The sequence below is a fragment of the Lonchura striata genome, chromosome 16, assembly GCF_046129695.1.
Source record: "Lonchura striata isolate bLonStr1 chromosome 16, bLonStr1.mat, whole genome shotgun sequence".
Taxonomy (NCBI): domain Eukaryota; kingdom Metazoa; phylum Chordata; class Aves; order Passeriformes; family Estrildidae; genus Lonchura; species Lonchura striata.
In genome coordinates this window covers 5,886,343-5,905,176 of record NC_134618.1, presented here as the reverse complement: position 1 = coordinate 5,905,176, position 18,834 = coordinate 5,886,343, and the positions used below count along the sequence as shown (strand labels likewise).

The following is an 18,834-nucleotide window of genomic DNA, read 5'->3' as shown; positions in this document are numbered from 1 at the left end:
CATTGCTGGGAAAAAAATAATTTAAAAAATAAACCCAAAGTGATACCTATTTAAAAAACAACTACTATAAACATCTCTTGTTGTACTGCTTAATAGGATGTAACTATTTTGCTTTTGTAAAATTAATTTCACGACTCCATACATAACTTTTAAAAGGAGGAAGTTACATATTGGTCAGCATAGCAACTGTGAGAATGTAAAAATTAGAGGCTGGAGTCCAATAAACCAGTTCAATATTTTATAAGTAATTAGGTGTTATTTTATCAATTAGAAATTAGAAATTTTTGAGAATCAGAAATTCTTAAGCATTTTGATGCCTTTAATGTTCTTACAGTGGTAGGATTTATTCAGCTAAATTCCATACTGTTGTTTAGATAGACCCAGAGGGGAAACTGCTCAGCAGAGGCATCACAGATACCACAGCAAGGGTTAATCCTTTGTGTGGGCAACCCCAGGGCCTGCAAAGGAGTCCTTAGGAGTGAAGCTGCTCTGTGGGGCACCAGATCCCTCTGTCCTAGAGCAGGTGTGGAGCAGAGGTGGCAAAGGACAGCTCACCTTGCCCAGTCCCCTGCAGATGTGGAGCGTTCCCTTTAAAGAACAATTCTCTGCACTAACTCTGTCGAGCACACAAGGCTTGAAAACCTCACAAGGACGATATGAAAATTCACAATGCATTTTAGGTTGGTTTAGTGTTCCTCGTCACTGCTACACTTTTAATGATTCAAAAAGGTGCAGGGATTGTAAGCGGACTCAACTTTATTATACAATAAGCCCTGCTCAATTAAGATACAGAATCACTTTCATGATTTAATTTGTGTATTAACAGCGAAAGTATAGAACCAAATTTTTACTGTTCACTGGTTAATACTTTAGATGTAAAAGAACACAGATTTAAACAAAAGAAACTTGGTTTTTTTTCATAACTTTTTAAAAGTTGTTACTGGCTGCGAGATAGAAAAGAAAAAACCAAAAAACAAACAAATCTGAAAGGCTAACATGACAAATACATTGACCTGAATGTACAGTTGGATGTATCCAACCTGCCAGATCCTCATACCCTGGGCTAAGTGTAATCCTTTTAAGTGCAGGAGTGGCACCTTTTGGCTGTCTGAGCTCTCTGATGTCTCTCAGACAGTGTGGGCCAGGAAAATGTGCTGCTGGGACTCCAAATGGCTGGGTTCCATCCCAGCAGCTACCTCCCAAGGGCAAACACTGCATACTACTGCTTCTCTCAAGCCCATATATCAACTTTTATCTCTTCTAGCAAATTGAAAACTAACTCATTTTTTACCAGTATGGTAATAAAGATGGTTTTAAATTTTGAAAAAAAAAATGTTTAAACATTTGATATATATCCTGAATTCATACAAGAACAGAAGGGGAAGACAACAGAAGTACTATTAAGTGATTTAGATGTGTTTTCTTCCTTTGGGGCAGTTTTTGAACCTGCATCACACCATCTTCAAAGGTTTGAATATGCTGTAATTTCCTCTGCTCCGTTCCCTGTAGTCCCTTTGGCAGTAACAAATGTGTGCCTCCAAGGCCCCACATCTGACAGAAACCTCTCTCTTTTGGCACCTGCTCTATCCAGCAGACCTGTTGCATATCCAGTACATTACACGCTTTCTTTCTCTCTTCTTGAAACTGTTTGGTGAAAACATGTCATACTATAGAACATAGATGTTATATATATCTTGAGGGGTTTAAATTCTTTAATCACTGGAGCCTGAGCCTTGTCCTTTCTATGGCTGTCTAATATAAACAAATACTTCTGTGAAGAAATACCTGACCCATAAATGGTCTGCCCACTTTACTAATGGAAAATTCAGAACCTGGAAGTGGAAGATAGGAAGAGATTCAGAGAATGGGTCTCAGAAACATTTTTTTTTAATACTTGGGGGATGTAACTATCATGAAACACAATTCCAACCTATGTTCAGAATAAACTGCTACCCTGAGTGCTTCCTCTAAAAGTTTCCATGCAGTCATCCCACCCTGGGGAAGGAAGAATCACTCTGTGCCTGAACTAGCTCCCACTCCTCCAAAAGCACCAGCCTCCCACCCCTTTCTCTCCTGCAGTCACTGGCCCTGCTTGCCTCAGGTGTACAGAGCTCCCAGGTGTCTGGGAATTTATAAATTTAGCTCATGATGGGTCAAAACCCTATGCAGGACACACGGGGCCAGTGAGTGCTGTGTGTGCCCTCTCGTCTGCCTAAAATGCTGGCTGGCACCAGGACTTCTCACCGCTGTTTCACACAGCACATAGCTGAGAACAACATTTTGGCACACACCTAACTTCACCCATGACTCCCAGAAGTTTCCAATCCCTCCTCCTCAGCAGCGTAGAGCTTCCTTAAAATGGAATACTAGAGGTCAAAGGGGATTTTAAGAAATTAATCACACTGGCTCTAGGAAATTTGAAATGTAAAAGAAATTATAATCCACTAACATACAGTGATTATGTTTCATAGACTTGAATTTCTGGGCTTTGCTGACAAACTTCATAATACTAGACAGAAATAATTTTGCCTAACACAGAAGTTCAGACTCCCACCCAAAAATACAGCAACTGCTGAAAACAGTGCACAGCGCTAGAACATCAACATTTAGGATGAAGGCAAACACAATATTGAACAGAAGTTACACTGGGAAGGTTTAAACTATATTTAATCAGTTGATTTTTCTGGTAGAACCATCATGGGATTGACAAAGAAAGCCAGTATTTAGAACTCAGGGGTCAGAATCTCAGCTGGTAAAATGGATGCAGCTTAACCAAAAGCATTGACTTCCCTTCCTGGAGCTGCTCCAAATTGAATTCCCCAAGGATCCTGTGCCAACTATCACATGCTGGGTTTTTCAGGAGTTATATGTGGTACATCTGTATATTTTTTCATTATTAAAGATATTATATATTTCCTTTGTGTTCTAAACATTAAGACTTTGCTGCTCTTGTGAGGACCCTGATGTTGAGGGCTTTTTCACCATGAATTTCAATATAGCTGACTGCTGGCTCCTTGAATGGTTTCTGCAACACCGAAGGAGGGAAGTTCCTTCCAAAGTTCCCCTTTATAATCATTTTATTAAGTCCTTCCCAACTCTCTCCTGCTGGTGTCCTAAATTTAAATATCAAGGCTATCAAAGGATTTAAACTTTTTAATATTAGCATAATAACTATAATTAGAAGGTTAATTTTGCTATTATCATGCTTTATATTCCCATTACTGTAAGATCAAAGTACATTACCATACCCATAGCATTTGAATCACAACACAAAGACAACTAAACAACTTCACAGCCATACGTATATGATATATTAAAAGAAATAAGAATAAAACTGTAAATAATTCATGTGGTATTAAGCTTCAACAACACTAACAGTAACTTGTTTGACTTGATGTGCATTAGGAAGGTAATTAGACAAATTTCTTCAATGTCATGTTCTTTTTCTCTGCAGAATTTCTTGTTCAACCTAACCAACGATGATGCCAAGACAAAGAGAAAGATGTGGATATTTGGCTTTCACTGAGGTCCTCTGCTTTCCTTATCACGAGATAATTCTCTCCTACATCCATCATTCCTGACCATTTCTTTCCTGAAATTTTGAGGCAGGCCTTGTGTCGGAACTCAAAATGTCCCTCAGACATTTTTGGATGTTCTGTGTCCAGGTCAGAAGCATTTGAGACCCTGGCAGGCAGCTGGAAACAGCTGTGATTTTGGGTTTGAACCATGGAACGATTTACCAAACTTGCAGGAAGAACAAGAAGCCACAAAAGTTTAGATATTATAGTGGAAGAAGTCACAAAGTAGAGGGAAGAATTTTTGAGTGCTGTACAGGGGGTTTTGGTTTTGTACATGGGGTCAGAGGTTTTAGGATGGAGGGATCTGGGCCTGCCCTGTCCTCCCTCTTTCTCCTTTCTTACCTCCATGTTCTTGGTGATGTTGGCACTCCCAGATTGGTTTAGAGTAGAAAAGCACCATTTAATATAGGTAATAGGCATTGGGGAAAAACTGTAACCATGTCACACGTAATGTCCCATATAAAAGAGAGCAGCAGCTCTGGGTGGGGAGAGAAGAAGCAGTCGGGGTCAGAGAGGATGTCAGGGTGTGTGTGTGCCTCTGCCTGAGCTGTGAGCAAACTACAGCAGCTCAAGGAGAAAATCTTTTAGATAACTTGCAATAAACTGCCTTGAGACCGAACAAGAGAGACTGCTGAGCCTTTCTTTGGAAGCTCGGGGTGGAGGAGAGACTTTTCCACCACACGGAGCCACCCCTGACCCAGGGTGAGCTCCGGCAGCCTTGGAAGCAGAATAGAGGAAAACCCTGACTCAAAAGAGACAAATGCAGCTATTTCTATAACAACTCCGCATAGAAAACACTAAATAAAGCTCATCAGCTCGTCCATCTGCCCGGGCTCACTGCCACTGCAGAAGGTGCTGTGTCCCCCTTGCCTCCCCGGGTCCCCTCTGTGCCAGGGGTCTGCAATGGCACTACAGCCCTGTGCCCAGCAGCGCAGCCCAGCCCTTCAATCCTGCCTCATTCATCGCCTCTGCATTGCTCTCATCTCTCTCTTTGTGCTCAGTACAGGACATCTCTGTGTGCTTTAGCCAAAGACAGCACGTCTCTACCAAAATTCAGAGTGCCAAAGACAGCAGGAGAGAGAAAAGAAACAAAATCTCTCATCAAGTTTTGTCCTGCTACCAATCACACAATTTCTCAACCAGAAATAATTTCTTTTAATACCAAAAAGTACTTGTGCAATTGCAAAAAACATGCCTACAAGAAAAGAAAAAAATCAACCCCCAGCTCTTCTGGACACCAATAGAAATGTGCATTCCCAAGCCCAGTGATATGCTGGCATTATTTCATTTACTCAGGAAAAAAAAACAAGTAACCAACCAACCCAAAATCTAAAGGGATTAAAAATACCTAAAGGGAAAAATGGTCAGCAGAAGGTGCTTTCTCATAATTGATATTCTTATCTCAGGCTTTCCCCAGCAGATGGGCAGGCATTTTTATTTTAGCCCTGATATTGAACTAGCTGAACAACCCACTCAAATGCTAGAAGACAGAGACTCCTTTTAGCACAGTCCAATAGTGGTGTTGCAAAGCAGACTGGAGGAATGTCCACGCTGCACACAGGGTGGATACAAAAATTCTGCCATGGCTGTGTCTTGGATAAAAACACCCCCTCTCTCTCCTTCCATTAGCCCTCGGTATAAAGAAAATTTCTGGAAAATAGATGCAACCTTCCTACTTAGTTCTGTTTAATTTTATTTTTTTCTTTTAATCAGAGCTATATGACTAGATTGGGTCTAACTAATATCACCTGCTACATTAGTGGAATATTTTTATGTATGGTCATTCAATATATTATACCTAGTAGGAAATTATTTGTTAATAATAATGCAATACACAGAGTCTAAAGATGAATATTTATCTGCAAGAGGAACATATGACTTTTAAGTAAATCTGGATATTTTTAAGTAAACCTAAACCTAATAGATGGAATTCTGAATACTACACAATTCTGAGCAGAATTCATACTGATCTCAGTAGCAGAACTTCTCTAAAGTTATTGGCCTTTTAGTGTGATTAACACAGCCTAGGCACTTAAATTAAATACTTGAGGAAGTAGTGCAGTAATTCTATTTCAGAAGTGCTCCATATCAGCAACATAAATCGATGTCATTATGATGCAGGACTGCTAAATTAAGGCTATATTTGAAGTCTTAATATTTATATTTGAAAAATTTGTTTATTACTATATTTTGGACATATTGTTCATTCCCTTTAAGGCAAAGAGCATTTTGAAGTCAGCCTCGTGTAAAGAATCAGTATTTGAATCACTAAAATACATTAAAAAATAACCATTTATTTAATTGGGGGATTTGTTCTTTTTGCACATCATGGCATTCTTTAAATAATGCCTCAAAAACATACTTTATATTTGTTTCTGACTTTATAGCAATTATTACAGTTTACTAGTAACAACCATTTTATCCACTATAACTTTCCTAACATACATGATGATTATAAACATATTTTATTATTAACTTCAGCAATTGTGAATAACATTCTTTTCCTTTGCATTATATTAAATTCGGAATGACTTTACAAATTAGTTGACAGCATAATTTTTTTCCTATTTTAACTAAAATATAATATACATGAAAACCTTCTAGGATTATTTAAGAATTTATTCAAGAAAAACAAAACAAACTTTAGAAGCTGGTACATGTTTGGTTTACACAAAGTCCTTACTTTACTTTTTTTTTTTTAATGCATGTATATTAAACACCCTACAGCAATTTTCACTAAAAATCTCCTTAGGATACATGGATAAACATTCTATTCCCACTCCTGCAGTATTCTTACAATCTGATGTTTGCCTCAGGTGGGTTACTAGAGTATCAGCATCTTGACAAACCCAAAGGAATATGAAAAAAAATCTATTTAAATACCTAATAAATTGTTTTAGGCTCCTCAGAGGTGTGAAACACTACAGTAAAAACATACAAAAGTGTAAATTGCCTCTTTCTTGATTAATTTCATCAACATTATTTAAAGTTTGTTCTTCTAATACTTCACCACCTTGCCAGAACACACTGCAGATTACACTAATCCATACAGATTATATCCATGGCATCCCAGTTTTATTAATTTAATTCCATTTCATTCCTTTATTTTCTGTCTTCCTCTTGCACAATGCTCTTAATTCCTGCCTGCATTTAAAGCTCTCGGGTTGACAACACTTAGAGCACGTTCTAATCTGCCTCTGTGGTCTATCAAGCCAATGATCTGAGAGCCGAGTGTGTAATTAGCCACTGACATGTCCAAAGGAGCTGTTATGGTCTGTCATGTCACAGGCTCTGACCCAATGGACTGTAACAGTTTTGGTCTGCTGGATCAGGAATCAATGTTTTAGCAGCTCCCCAACTCCGTATTTATCCACTCTGCTGGGTACAACACTGAAAAATTTTAAAGTCACACTTTCTTCCAATATCCTCAAAGAGCAAAGAAGTTTTTATGAGCTAGTAATAATTTCTACTTTAAAAATGTTAACCAGTCCTTTCCCCTCCCTCCATTTAGAGAAAAGGTATGAAAATTTATCAAATAATATATTCATAATCACAGTTATTTACTATGAGCTTTTACATTAGAATGAGGAACTCCCAAGTTAAAAGTCAGGCTACACAACCAGACATAGGCTGGATGAATTAAACAAAACCAAGAGATGATACTGAAACTGAGATATAAGAATAGGTGCACTGATTTTTTTTTTAATTTTATTTTTGGAACATGATGAGTATTTAACAGCTTTCCCTATGTTCTAGAAGAACCTGACAGCAAAAGTACTGAGCATCTTAAGCTTTGGCACCATCAGGAAGCCAGATATAGAAATCTGGGCTTTAGTCTACCTCTACCTTCTCTTCCAGTTTTATCTTCATGATTTTCAGCATGGATGTCACAGCAGATTTCACAGAAATAGCCTAGACTTTCCTTGTCTAGGGGGATTCCTAAAATGTCCCTTGCTACTGCAATGAATGAGAATGGAGATTAAAGGTAAGAGAAGTAGAAGCAGGATAGGAATGAAACCAGCTCTGACACGACAAAAGTTTAATAACTGGTGTTTGCCATAATTCTGAGCAGTATCACAAAGCTTTTTCACTACTGCATCCCCTCAGTTTTGAACTGGTGGAGGAGTTTTAGCAGTTCCCTGGATACTGCATGAATAGTCAAAGTACACACAGGTGAATCAAGCCGTCAGAGTAGCAGAAAACAGGTTAATTCCACTCCGTACAGGAATGTATTCAAACCTCAAAGCACCCTCCTAGAACTGGCAAATTATGTTTTTAGCAAATGTAATTGTTTGCAATGTTTTCCTATGTTGATGTGACTCACTGAGTCTCCCCCAAAAATGCCATATCTGCAATATTTTAGAACGAACCATGCTTCAATTATTGGAAAGTACTCTATGCAACATATTTTCATTTCAGGAAATTCCTATCCAAATGTACTACATGAAAGTCCCTGTTCATGGAATTTCAAACGCTTGGATGATTTTGTTCCCCTATAACATTTTCTATATTCATATTCACCCATTTTTACTTTCTAACTCTTCACTAAAAGATCGTGTTATGGTTATTCTATGAGTCATATATTCCAGTCATCCCCAAAACACTGAATGGACTGGGATGAAAATGGATTATGAAATATTAACATGACTCCAGTGATTCTCTAGTTTGCCTGAGATCACACAGGCATAAAATTCTAGCAGGTAGATGGCCAAACCCACTACCTCTCTGTAACATCCTAGCCAATAATTTGATTTTTATTTGCAATAATAGGGAATAAAGAAGCTTTAGCTACCATACAGGATTGTCCAGGAAAAAAAAAAAAACAAAAACAAACCAACAACCAAAAACGAGACCAATAAAACATCACCACATGAAACCTAAGCAGAAGAAGTGTTATTATATTAATATAATATTAATATAATATTAATATATTTATTCTCTGTTGCTGTTAGAAAAGCTAAGCACAACCTCTGTACCCAGCCACAGCGCTAACTGAACCTTTTCATTGTCAGAATTTGAGTAGCCTACAATATGGGCTGTACAATTCCCCCTTAGGATTCATCCCCCAAACCTTTCCATTTAAAATTCCACTGGGATAGCAAAATATACAAATGTTGGAAGGTTCCAGCTGGAAGTTGAAAAGTTACCACTATATTCTAATTTTTTCTCCTCTTCCAATCTGATTCCTTTAGAAACTAAAACTGTGTAGAGAATCTCTTTTTCCTTAATCTAAGAAGGTACAATCATGAAATGAATGAGATACTAGATTTTAAAATATTTATGCTTCTGTAAAATTATTTCATGGAAAATTAAATTCTGGCTCAAGATGCTATTATATTTTATATGCAATCAAAACCTTCGTTTTTAGTACATATCTCTAGTATTCTTCAATAAGAGAAAATAATTTAAATAAAAATAGAGTGGTTTTCATTGTTTAATCATAAAATAGAAGATTATATAGTCCTCAGCTATAGAAGCTCACAATTTATATTTTGTGGTTTTTTTACTCTTCATTCTAAATTTTTATTCTTTAATGAGCAAGTTTAATATTAAACCAAATCTGTACCTATTCTATTTTAGGATAACCTGAGCACAAATATCAAGTATTGCTCTCAGCTACTTGCCCAAAGAGAACCGGAAAATATATTCAACTATTCTGATAGACACTACTGCTTTAAAAAAACTGAATGCTTCACATAGACATGTTAAAAATGTAAATTATTAGAATATCAAATTTTATCAGGAGTAAGATTTAAGATCTGAAAAACACATAATTTCCATATGACAAAACCTTCTCTCTCAAATTTCATGAAACCCTAGGTATAACCACAGAACATGAAACACAAATTGATAGGGGAAGGAGAAAAACAAAACATTTTTTGCTACAAAATATTATGTGCAAAATATTTTGGAATATGCCTTATTAAAAAGAAAAAAATAAAAAAAGCAAAATAAAATAAAAAAAGTCAGCTTCCAGTGATGAGGGATTTAATCCAGACAACAAAGAGGTCAGTGGGAACATCCCCACAGTTGGGAGTGAGGATAGAATTGGGTGTGATAGGAGGGGGTGGTGCTGAGGGCAGCACCTGGGTCTGTGTGGGAGTGTGTGTGTGATGGATGGGGGGTGTGTGTATATATGGATACTGCTCCATCCATGTATAAACACACCTGGGCCCTGCACGGGGACAGCACAGGCTGTGCCTCTGCTCCCTCCTGGCAGACACACTTGCACAAACACCGCTGGCAACGTTAATGTGCGCGAAAGGAGCACCGCCCTCGCTCCGACCGCAGATGCAATCATCAAACCATAAAACACAAAACCAATAGCCAATCAATGGGAATAAGTCTGCCCATAGGCTTAATTCAAGCAAGCCATTCACTGAGCTATGTGATGGATCTGTCAAATCCAGTACAGCATTACAGACATACCAGCAACACCAAGTGAACATGCAATGACAAAATGACAATAGGCCCCACTGCCATGCTCGACTCCTTCTACCTCAGCAATACAAAACTGGATGACCTTGCTAGTTTCTCTTACTTCAGACTTGGACAGAAATGTAACAACTATTTTTGTTTTTTTAATATTGTATGAAAGATGAATAAGAGCTGTACAAACATTTTATTGACATCTGATTTAGTGTCTTTTGCACATCCTTACAATTATTTTTTTCAAAATATGCTCAGTTTAGAGAGTTTGCCAGGCATGTTCCAGACTGATGATGAAGAATATATATAGACCAATAGGTCCCCTTTTAGGACTTATACTAATTGGAAAACTTATCTGAAATATTTTAAAACTTGGCAAGTTAAACATAATTTTTTTTTATCCAGTTCTGCAAACACCTTCAAATCTGTACATGCAATTTAATATATGATAGATCACACAATAATAAAATGGAATTCTGAATTTGTATCCAGTGATTGAATTTCTTCATACATGAAACAAAATGTACCTGTTTCTTTGTTGTTTTTGTTTTGTGATTCTAAAAAAATGACTGGGGAGATGTGCCAGGCCAACCCCTGTTGTGAAATTTAGTTTAGGAGTACATGACCTGTCTTGACAAATACTTTGGGGTTTGCATTGATTGGTTTAATGGTATTTCCTTGCCACCTGATTCTCCCCTGTATATCTGTTCCTTGCCTATTTCCAGCAACATTTCCAACTGTGACAAACAAGGATACCATTGCATTCCTTCAAACAGAGCCTTCTCACAGTGATCATTATCAATCGACTCGGTCTATTGATTCTGCAGTCCCAAATCTTTCTGTTAACCTTTATTTTTAATTTACCAAAACATGTCTCCAATCTAAAGATTTCCTTTTTCCATCTCCTGACTTAAGCCTTTCAAATATGGAACATTGCCATTCATAATGGATATGAGTGGTGACCAAAAACTTTTATTATTTTTAAAATTAGTATGAAGTAGTATTTCCATTATATGTCACTGCTTCAGTGGTACTCAATTTCTTTGGGGATCATTTTTTATACAAACAGTAAATGCAGTTCATGTGTAATTAAGTTAAACAGGGGCTCATATGAACACTAAATAAGTGTACAAGGAGATATGGAATCTTCAGTATTGTGAGAGGAGAGCAGATGATAATTACATTGAGAAGAGCAGATATAAGCAGTGGTACTGAAGTATATTTCAGCATCCTCAATATTAATAATTTCACAAAAGTAGCTAAATTAAATTAATTTTACAATAAACAAAAAGTTAATCAAATTAAACAAACTGTAGTTGTGAATAATCAGAGGTATCCATGTTTGCACATAGTTTCCCACATGCAAAGAAATGTTTGAGCAGATTGTTATTTGTTTTGTTCTCGATGTTAGTTTTGGGATTCTCTCAAAAAGTAATTCAGTTATGAGATTTGTAATTAAGACAAGAAACCATATTCATTTGGGGGAAGCAGATCAAAGATGAGGGTTAACCACATTTAAAAAGAAAGATAAATTTAAAAAAATCAAAAAGATATAAAATTCATTTAAGATATCTAAAATTAAGCAAGCAAAGACGGGTTACTGCAATTCTAATTATACACAAAGTGTATCTGAAAATTAGACAATTTTTTCAAAAAAATAATTAAGGATTGTAACAACTGCATTACCTCTGAAGCCATCTCCAGCTTTCTTTACAGCATTTAAGAGCACTATCTTCCTAAACAAATCCTTTACCTTTTTGGCAGCATAACTCTTTGTGATGTTGACTCCCTGCCCATAGCAGAACATGTGACCAACTGATATTTTATCTTTCAGCCTTTAATCTGATTTATGAGAAGGTAACATCAACTCATAATTAAAGCATTTAAAAATCAGCTTGTTATTGTTCAGTTTCTCTGTGTAATGCATTGGTTTAATTAATAGAAATAAACAGCCTATAAAATGATCCAGGGACACCTGAGTGATAGCTGGCAAAACCTGGCTCACCACAGGAGGTTATTTATAATTTTGTCCTTTTGGTTTAGTAGGCTTTTAGAAGCAGGCGTTGTTTTGCTTACAGAAAAGCTCACATAAGAACCCTAGAGCTGCGACATGCTAACAAACCTTTGTGGAAATGAAATGAAACTACTGAGGAGCACTTCACCTGTGCAGGTTCCCCTACGTAGAAATAGTACATTGCCAACAGAGTGCACACAGCACAGATCTAGTTGATATTACTGACCCAAAATCAATAAAAAGGAGCTTGCTTACCTGTCTGACACAGCATGCCTCAGCCATACATGCAAATTACTCTATTCACATAACTTTAAAAAATATATCTTCATTACCCAGAATAAGCACTTGAAAGGCAAATATGCATGCATAGCATTGTAACATTCATACCATGGGACTTGGTTCTAAAAATACAGAATCCATGAACAGCGCTTCAATCTAAGAAATTGTGCACTAGAATTTCTTAATTTCTTGATTTCTTTAAGAAACAGAAGCATTTGTAACACTGTCTAATTTAGCATTTAAAGAAATTTTTCAATATTTAAGGTTTAAGAAATTATTTTCATTATTCCAAGGGAAAATTTTCTTGTATCAGGTATTGAGAAGCGTGACCTTACTTCTCACTGCCATCATGATGCAAATTGTTGGTGTGTCTCTGCCACCAAATACACCCTCCCTTTACAAGGGAACACTCCTCAAGAACTTGAAAAATATTAAAGATAGAATAGATTTTAAGGGTGCAATTTATGAGGAAAATGTAGGATAATCCTCCTTCTCATAACAAAATCATGTCCACACGCTGCAAAGACTTTATTTTATGCAATTTGATATAATCCTGTTCCTACTGAAGCCAGCAGCAATTTAGAGATTGACTTCTAAGGGATTCCAACGTCCATCTTTCAAGAAGACACACTAATATATGTGACATCACTCTTAGTTGATAAAATTTAAGCCTTTGAATGTGCATATTTTAATGATTTTCCATTTCTGATATTGTTTACACCAAATGTGGTTTACATTTTAAGGAAAAAAATACAGAGCAAAAGAAATTTTGTTTGTTTGTTTTAAAGTATTGAAAAAAAACAAATGCCAGGGCAGAAAGCAAATGGGAAAAAAAATACTGTTTTGCATTGGATAGTTCAAGCTTAGACACAGCTCATTCTCAATTTCCACTGACAAAAACAATGTCAATGAGAATTGAGGGCACTCGATAGGTTCAAGTTTCTAAATCAACTGAAATAATACTCCTAAGACAAATAATGATCCTTAGTAGCAGACCATCATGAATCTGTACATTTATTTATCTGCATTGTACAAGGGTCACAGACATTAACTGGATGATCTACAGCTTGGGAATGTGCACATCTCATGCCTGATTCTCAGTTAAGACCTAAAGTCTCTCAATTTATGGCTATTCATGGATTATAATAAAACAGCCTGCTTTAGATATCACAATTATCTGCAGAGCAACAAGACAGTTATGAGACTTCAACAAGGCAAATTTATAGAATCAACTTCAACTTCCACTGGTCAAATATTTGTGAGCAGGAAAGGAGTTCTTACCTGTCACTGTAGGCAGCTGCAGTGGCAGTGGCAGGCTGGGCATACCGGTAGGCAGCATAACCACCCTGAAACACAAACTCACGCTCTAACTGCATTGCCATGGCACCTTCAAGCACAGTTTTGCAACGTTTGACAACAATTGAAGGAGTACAACATGCTGCAGTTCAGTTAAATGCACAGGAAATACTGCAGTGAAATGTTAAGGGAAGTATTTCGGTGAATCGGTAAGCAAAATGGAGCACCACAAACTTTTTAAGGTTTGTCCCAGAGATCAGGAGAAAGCAATGAATTCTATTGATCAGCGTAAGCTTTTTCACTTTTGGATTATTACTGGATTCTTCTCCAAGTTTTCAAGCAGCAATTGTTTGTATAAACAAAGTGAATGTATATTCACAAAGCAGTGCTAAACTTAAAAGACAAATTCAGCTAATAATAAATTCTTTTTTTGGTACAAAATATGATTTATCATGCCTGGTTGATTAAACCTATGAATTTGTGCACTCAATTAACACTTAATGTTACATAGGCTTCCAATTTATACATAAAATTATAATGAAGAAGCAAAATTCTCTTCCATGAATTAACATTCAGTTGTATGTAACAGTAATTCCAGCTGTTCAATTAAGCAAACAGGACAAACAAACACACATTGGAAAGGAATTGAGTGCAGTGATGCATTGATTATCAAACTGTGAAAACAGCAGAGCTTCCTGTTCAATGGACCACAGTGTTACATCAACCATTTCCAAATGATCTCAGCATGCCAATTAACAGCCCCAGCCCAGGCCCGCTGATAACACAAACACGATTTACGTCCCAATTAGAATTCTCCCCCCCAGCACCCTCTGGGACAGGGGCTGCTGTGGTGCCTTCCCCACCCACCCCCTCCCTAACAAAGAGCTGAATAAGACAGTATCAGCTCACTCAGCTTTGAATAAAAGTCACTCTTTTGCTGAAGTGTTCACTGTAATGGATTGCTTGGTTGGCTCTTTCCTATTTTTTTTTTTTTTGGAAGGCTGCATTCACCCCAGATATTGTGCTGAAGCAGGAAGAATAGACCACAATGTGCCAGCCTTTACTGTAATAGTATAACATTTTTACTGTAGTAACTTTTGTGGGGTTTCTAGTTTGATTTTGCAAATAAAAATTCACTCTTTTCAGAAAAGCAGTCTGAACTACTTTTACAAGCTCTTTCCCCTTCTACCACTTTGCTTAGCAGAATGGCTTTGATCCCTAACACATGTAAACCTTTGTGGGTTTGAAGATTTGAAGCAGGTTGGGTTTGGAAATCAATCGTTCAGCTGACAATGCCACATCACCCTAAGAATAAACACGAGTTTTACATATGCTGACAGCTCATTAGAAACTCCAGGCTTTGAACTGTCAGCTTATTTGAAGAATATTCTTTCTGATTTTTTTTTCAAGTGCTCACACAGACAACAGGACATGTCCCTCCCTGCTCCTGGCCAGTTCTCTGCCAGCAGCAATTGTGCCACACAAGCCCTGGGATCAGGCAGGAATGAGCATCTCCCAAACCCCCACATGCTCTCCTGTGCTCCTCTGTGCACACACTGAGGCAAAACACCTTCTCATTGCAGATAATTTCATTTTTATAACCCAGCAGAAGGCTGTCACCGTTAAAAATGTCCAACAGGCACACGCTGCTGCAGACATGTAGGTACAGGCCTTTGGATATCAAATGATGCCACCAGGTACAAACTGAGCCAGGACTAAAAGGGGAAATTCAAACTGCACACTTGGGCTGGCCTCTGTCAAAGTGAGAGGTGAGAGATGAGACCAATGTATCTGTTCTCCCCTCCTGGTTTTTGAGGGCTAAATATTTGGAATGGTCTGCCCGGGGAGGTGGTGGGGTCACCATCCCTGGATGTGTTTAGAAAAAGCCTGGAAGTGGCACTTGGTGCCAGGGTTTAGCTGGGGTGTTCGGGCATGGGTTGGACTCAGTCTTGAAGGTCTTGTCCAGCCTGGTGATTCTGTGATTCTGTGAAATATGACAACTTTCCCACCCCCTTTTTTCTCTCTTTTTTTCTCAGAGTGCTTATATGAGGAAGACACTGAATTTGTTTTCATGATCCAGCCTGGCAGTGTGTGGCAGATCTGAAGTCTGACATGGTTCTGTTCACCAGGGTGTCCAACTCCCTTGCCTGGCTGCTGTCCACTCCTAAAACCCAGTTCAAAAGTGAGAGCCACTCCAAGTGCATCCAGCTCTACATGCAACAGCTCCTACCACAGTATGGAACTGAGAGCAGCCCACCATGAGCAGTTCTGAATGGGAGAAAAATGACACAGGCTGTTCCCACAGCAGCTGCTCTGAAATCTGGTGGGCTCTGTGGGGACTGGTTTCCTTTTCTTCATTTAACTATCACCAAAAATTGGTCAGTTTGTGATCAGAGACCCTTTCTTGCTCCCTAAACACAAGAGCTGCATTCCTTTTATGCTCACATTTTGATTTGCTTTCAAAGAATTTCTGCTGAACAATGAAGCTCGACTCTGAACTTTATTAAGATGTTTTGGATTCAGCAATCAGTCTGACATTTATGAGAGCCCTGGCAAGAATGAGTATAAAGCAATACAAATAAAAAGAGATTGAAGGCATTGAATTTGCCTGCATTCTCTGGAGAACTAAAAAAGCAGGATTTATTTGGGTATCAGGGAAAACCTAATTCCCTACCATCACATGTCATGAATTCATAATTTTAAAATAAACTAGCATAAATTACACATTAAAATATGCCAAAGCAAATTATTTTTATGGGGCTTGTGTTCTGCAGTTTTGGTGTTGTACCAAGTTTTCTCATTGTTTTACTTCAATTACTTCAGGTGATTTTTGATTACTGCAAGAAGAAAATACTTACAGGTACACTTTACACTCGAAATTGGGGTGGGATTCCAGTTCAAACCCCTGAACTCAACTTCTGTAACAAGATCTGTTTCACAATTTTTCTCTAATTTGGAACTTGGCTGATATTTTAGGTGGAGAATACACCAGTAATCTTCACTACATCTCTTGAGTAACATTATATAATTATCCTCATGCCTTAGACTATATTGCAAAATAAAACACTCAGAACAAAATTGTGCAATAATTACATTTTAAAAATTAACAATTTTCAGTTTCTAAGTATTAGAAATGTTTTAGGAAATCTTTTTTTTCTCTTATATTTATATTCAGGCAGAAACTACCTGACTTTGGATTATTATTTTGAAAATAATAAATTCAGATACCATAGTGAAAAAATGTTTACTTCCTTATCTGTGCTCCCATATTTGCTACTTGCAGAACAATGATAAAACAGTGTTACAACAGCTGAAGTAGTTTCAAAAATTAACAATAGTATCACTATCTGTGACTTTGTGACTGGAACTGGAAAATAAAATGCAGCTGGTGGACTATTTTTGCCATTTGCACACAGAGAATCCATTTTCTCACATATTTATTTGAGTGTCAGCATGATTTGACATGAGCCTGCATCCAGCAGGGTGAGGTTTTGCCATCACTGGTGTCATACCTGTGGTAATTTATTGCCACACGCAGGCTCCTGCAACACTGCTCTATAATAAACAGAAATGGGATGATTTGAATGAGGAAGGAAGGATGGGAAGAAGGATGTAAGGAAGGAATTTAGGCAAATTCCCCAGAGCAATTCACTGGAATTTCTCTCTCAATGTTTTATACATCTCTGGCTCTGGCAAACAGAAAAAGAGCAGTGGGATCTGTCAGAGATCAGCTGGTGATTTTTATAGGGAAATATTAATCAATTTTATAAAGAAGTCACAACCATCTTGAATAAGATACAATAAAATAGAAATTAACAGAAAATTGAATACAATTGAATTTTCAAATAAAGTGTCTATATCTGCAATAAGGCTAATTTCCACAAAAAATTTACCCAGACAAAATCTAGAGACTATAAAACCATGTATACATGTGTGCACCTCCTCAAAAAATAGTCAAGTCACTTTTTTCTCATGATCTCAGATATAATGAATCACAAAGTAACTCTAAATGATGAATATTTTTCCTATTAGCTACCTATTTAATATTTCATATGAATGTTGAGAGTTAATTTTCCTCAGTTTATACTTCCTATACTTCCCTTCACTCAAGGATCTCTCAGAGTATTTTGTGAACATAAATTAATCAAGTTTTTAAACCTTCTCTAGTATTGAGAATTAGACCTGCCTTATTAACTACAAATAGAAGAATGGTATTAAAAATTACATGAATTAAAGTCAGAGCTGCAGAATATAGAACGTGTCAGTTCATCTTCCTCCACTCACATGCTCTTGAGATTTAAACAGCATTTGCTCTGCCCACAGAGTAAAATTTTGATTGGGAGAATTAAAAATAAATAAACAATCCAACTCAAATTTGTGCTGGCTCAAATTGTGGACCTGACCTGTGTGCAAGGTTTGGAGTAATTTTATATCATGTTCCCAGAGGTAGCTGCTGCCTCAGAAAAACTCTTAGTAAAATATCCAGGCACCACCTGCACTAATCCCAGCCAAATGCAATCACCAGAAGTGGTCTGGTACCTTTTTCAATGTACTTTTAACATCACAAATAGAGCTGAGATCAAAAGCCATTTCATCCCTACCTACCCAAACCTTTAAAAAGGCATCATGGAGTGTTCCAGCACACAGAGCAGTGGAAAGAACAACCCACTGCTCCCTGGGGACCCTTCTGCCCTTGGCAAAGCAATTTCTCCTCTTCTTGCTCTGTTTCCGTGAGTCACAGGGAATGGCACACCCTTCCACTGGCAAACACACAAAAAGTCCTTGGTTCTTGAAAGAAAACCTTCAGTGCTACCTGCAAATCCTAATTTTTCACCTCAGAACAGTGCCTTTCAGGGGACCAAATGGTTTCCAGGGACTTTCACCTGGGGTCAGGGGAATGCTGCTTAGATAATTACCTCTGCTTCTCCCTTGGGGAACAAATAAATCCTCCATCCCCAACTCCATCCTGGCTTTGAGCTAAAGGTGATGGCAATAGCTATTAGGAAATAGTCTCATTACATACCCCTAACCATAAAAATCTGCCTTTTTCTTGCCCTTTGCAGTTAAAAAAAAAAAAAAAAAAAAAAAAAAAAAAAAAAAAAAAGTTAAAACCTATATGTGTATATTTTACCATGTATTCTCTCCAGCTGCAGTACCACAGATGCAGAATCCTGGGAACTTTAGAAAACCTTGCTGTGAGCAGTAAGACTGACTAATGGCCATGGTTAAACCATTACC

At 37.4% G+C, this 18,834-nt stretch overlaps 1 protein-coding gene across 50 annotated transcripts in view; it reads right to left on the bottom strand.

Moving 5' to 3' along the window:
• RBFOX1 (RNA binding fox-1 homolog 1) overlaps positions 1 to 18,834 on the bottom strand; it is a 1,167,105-nt gene that overhangs the window by 17,569 nt on the left and 1,130,702 nt on the right. For all 50 annotated transcript variants that reach the window (XM_077786836.1, XM_031506137.2, XM_031506136.2 and 47 more), the window contains one exon: positions 13,582 to 13,646. In XM_077786836.1, coding sequence (XP_077642962.1) covers positions 13,582 to 13,646 — 65 coding nt within the window. The remainder of the gene's footprint in view (positions 1 to 13,581; positions 13,647 to 18,834) is intronic.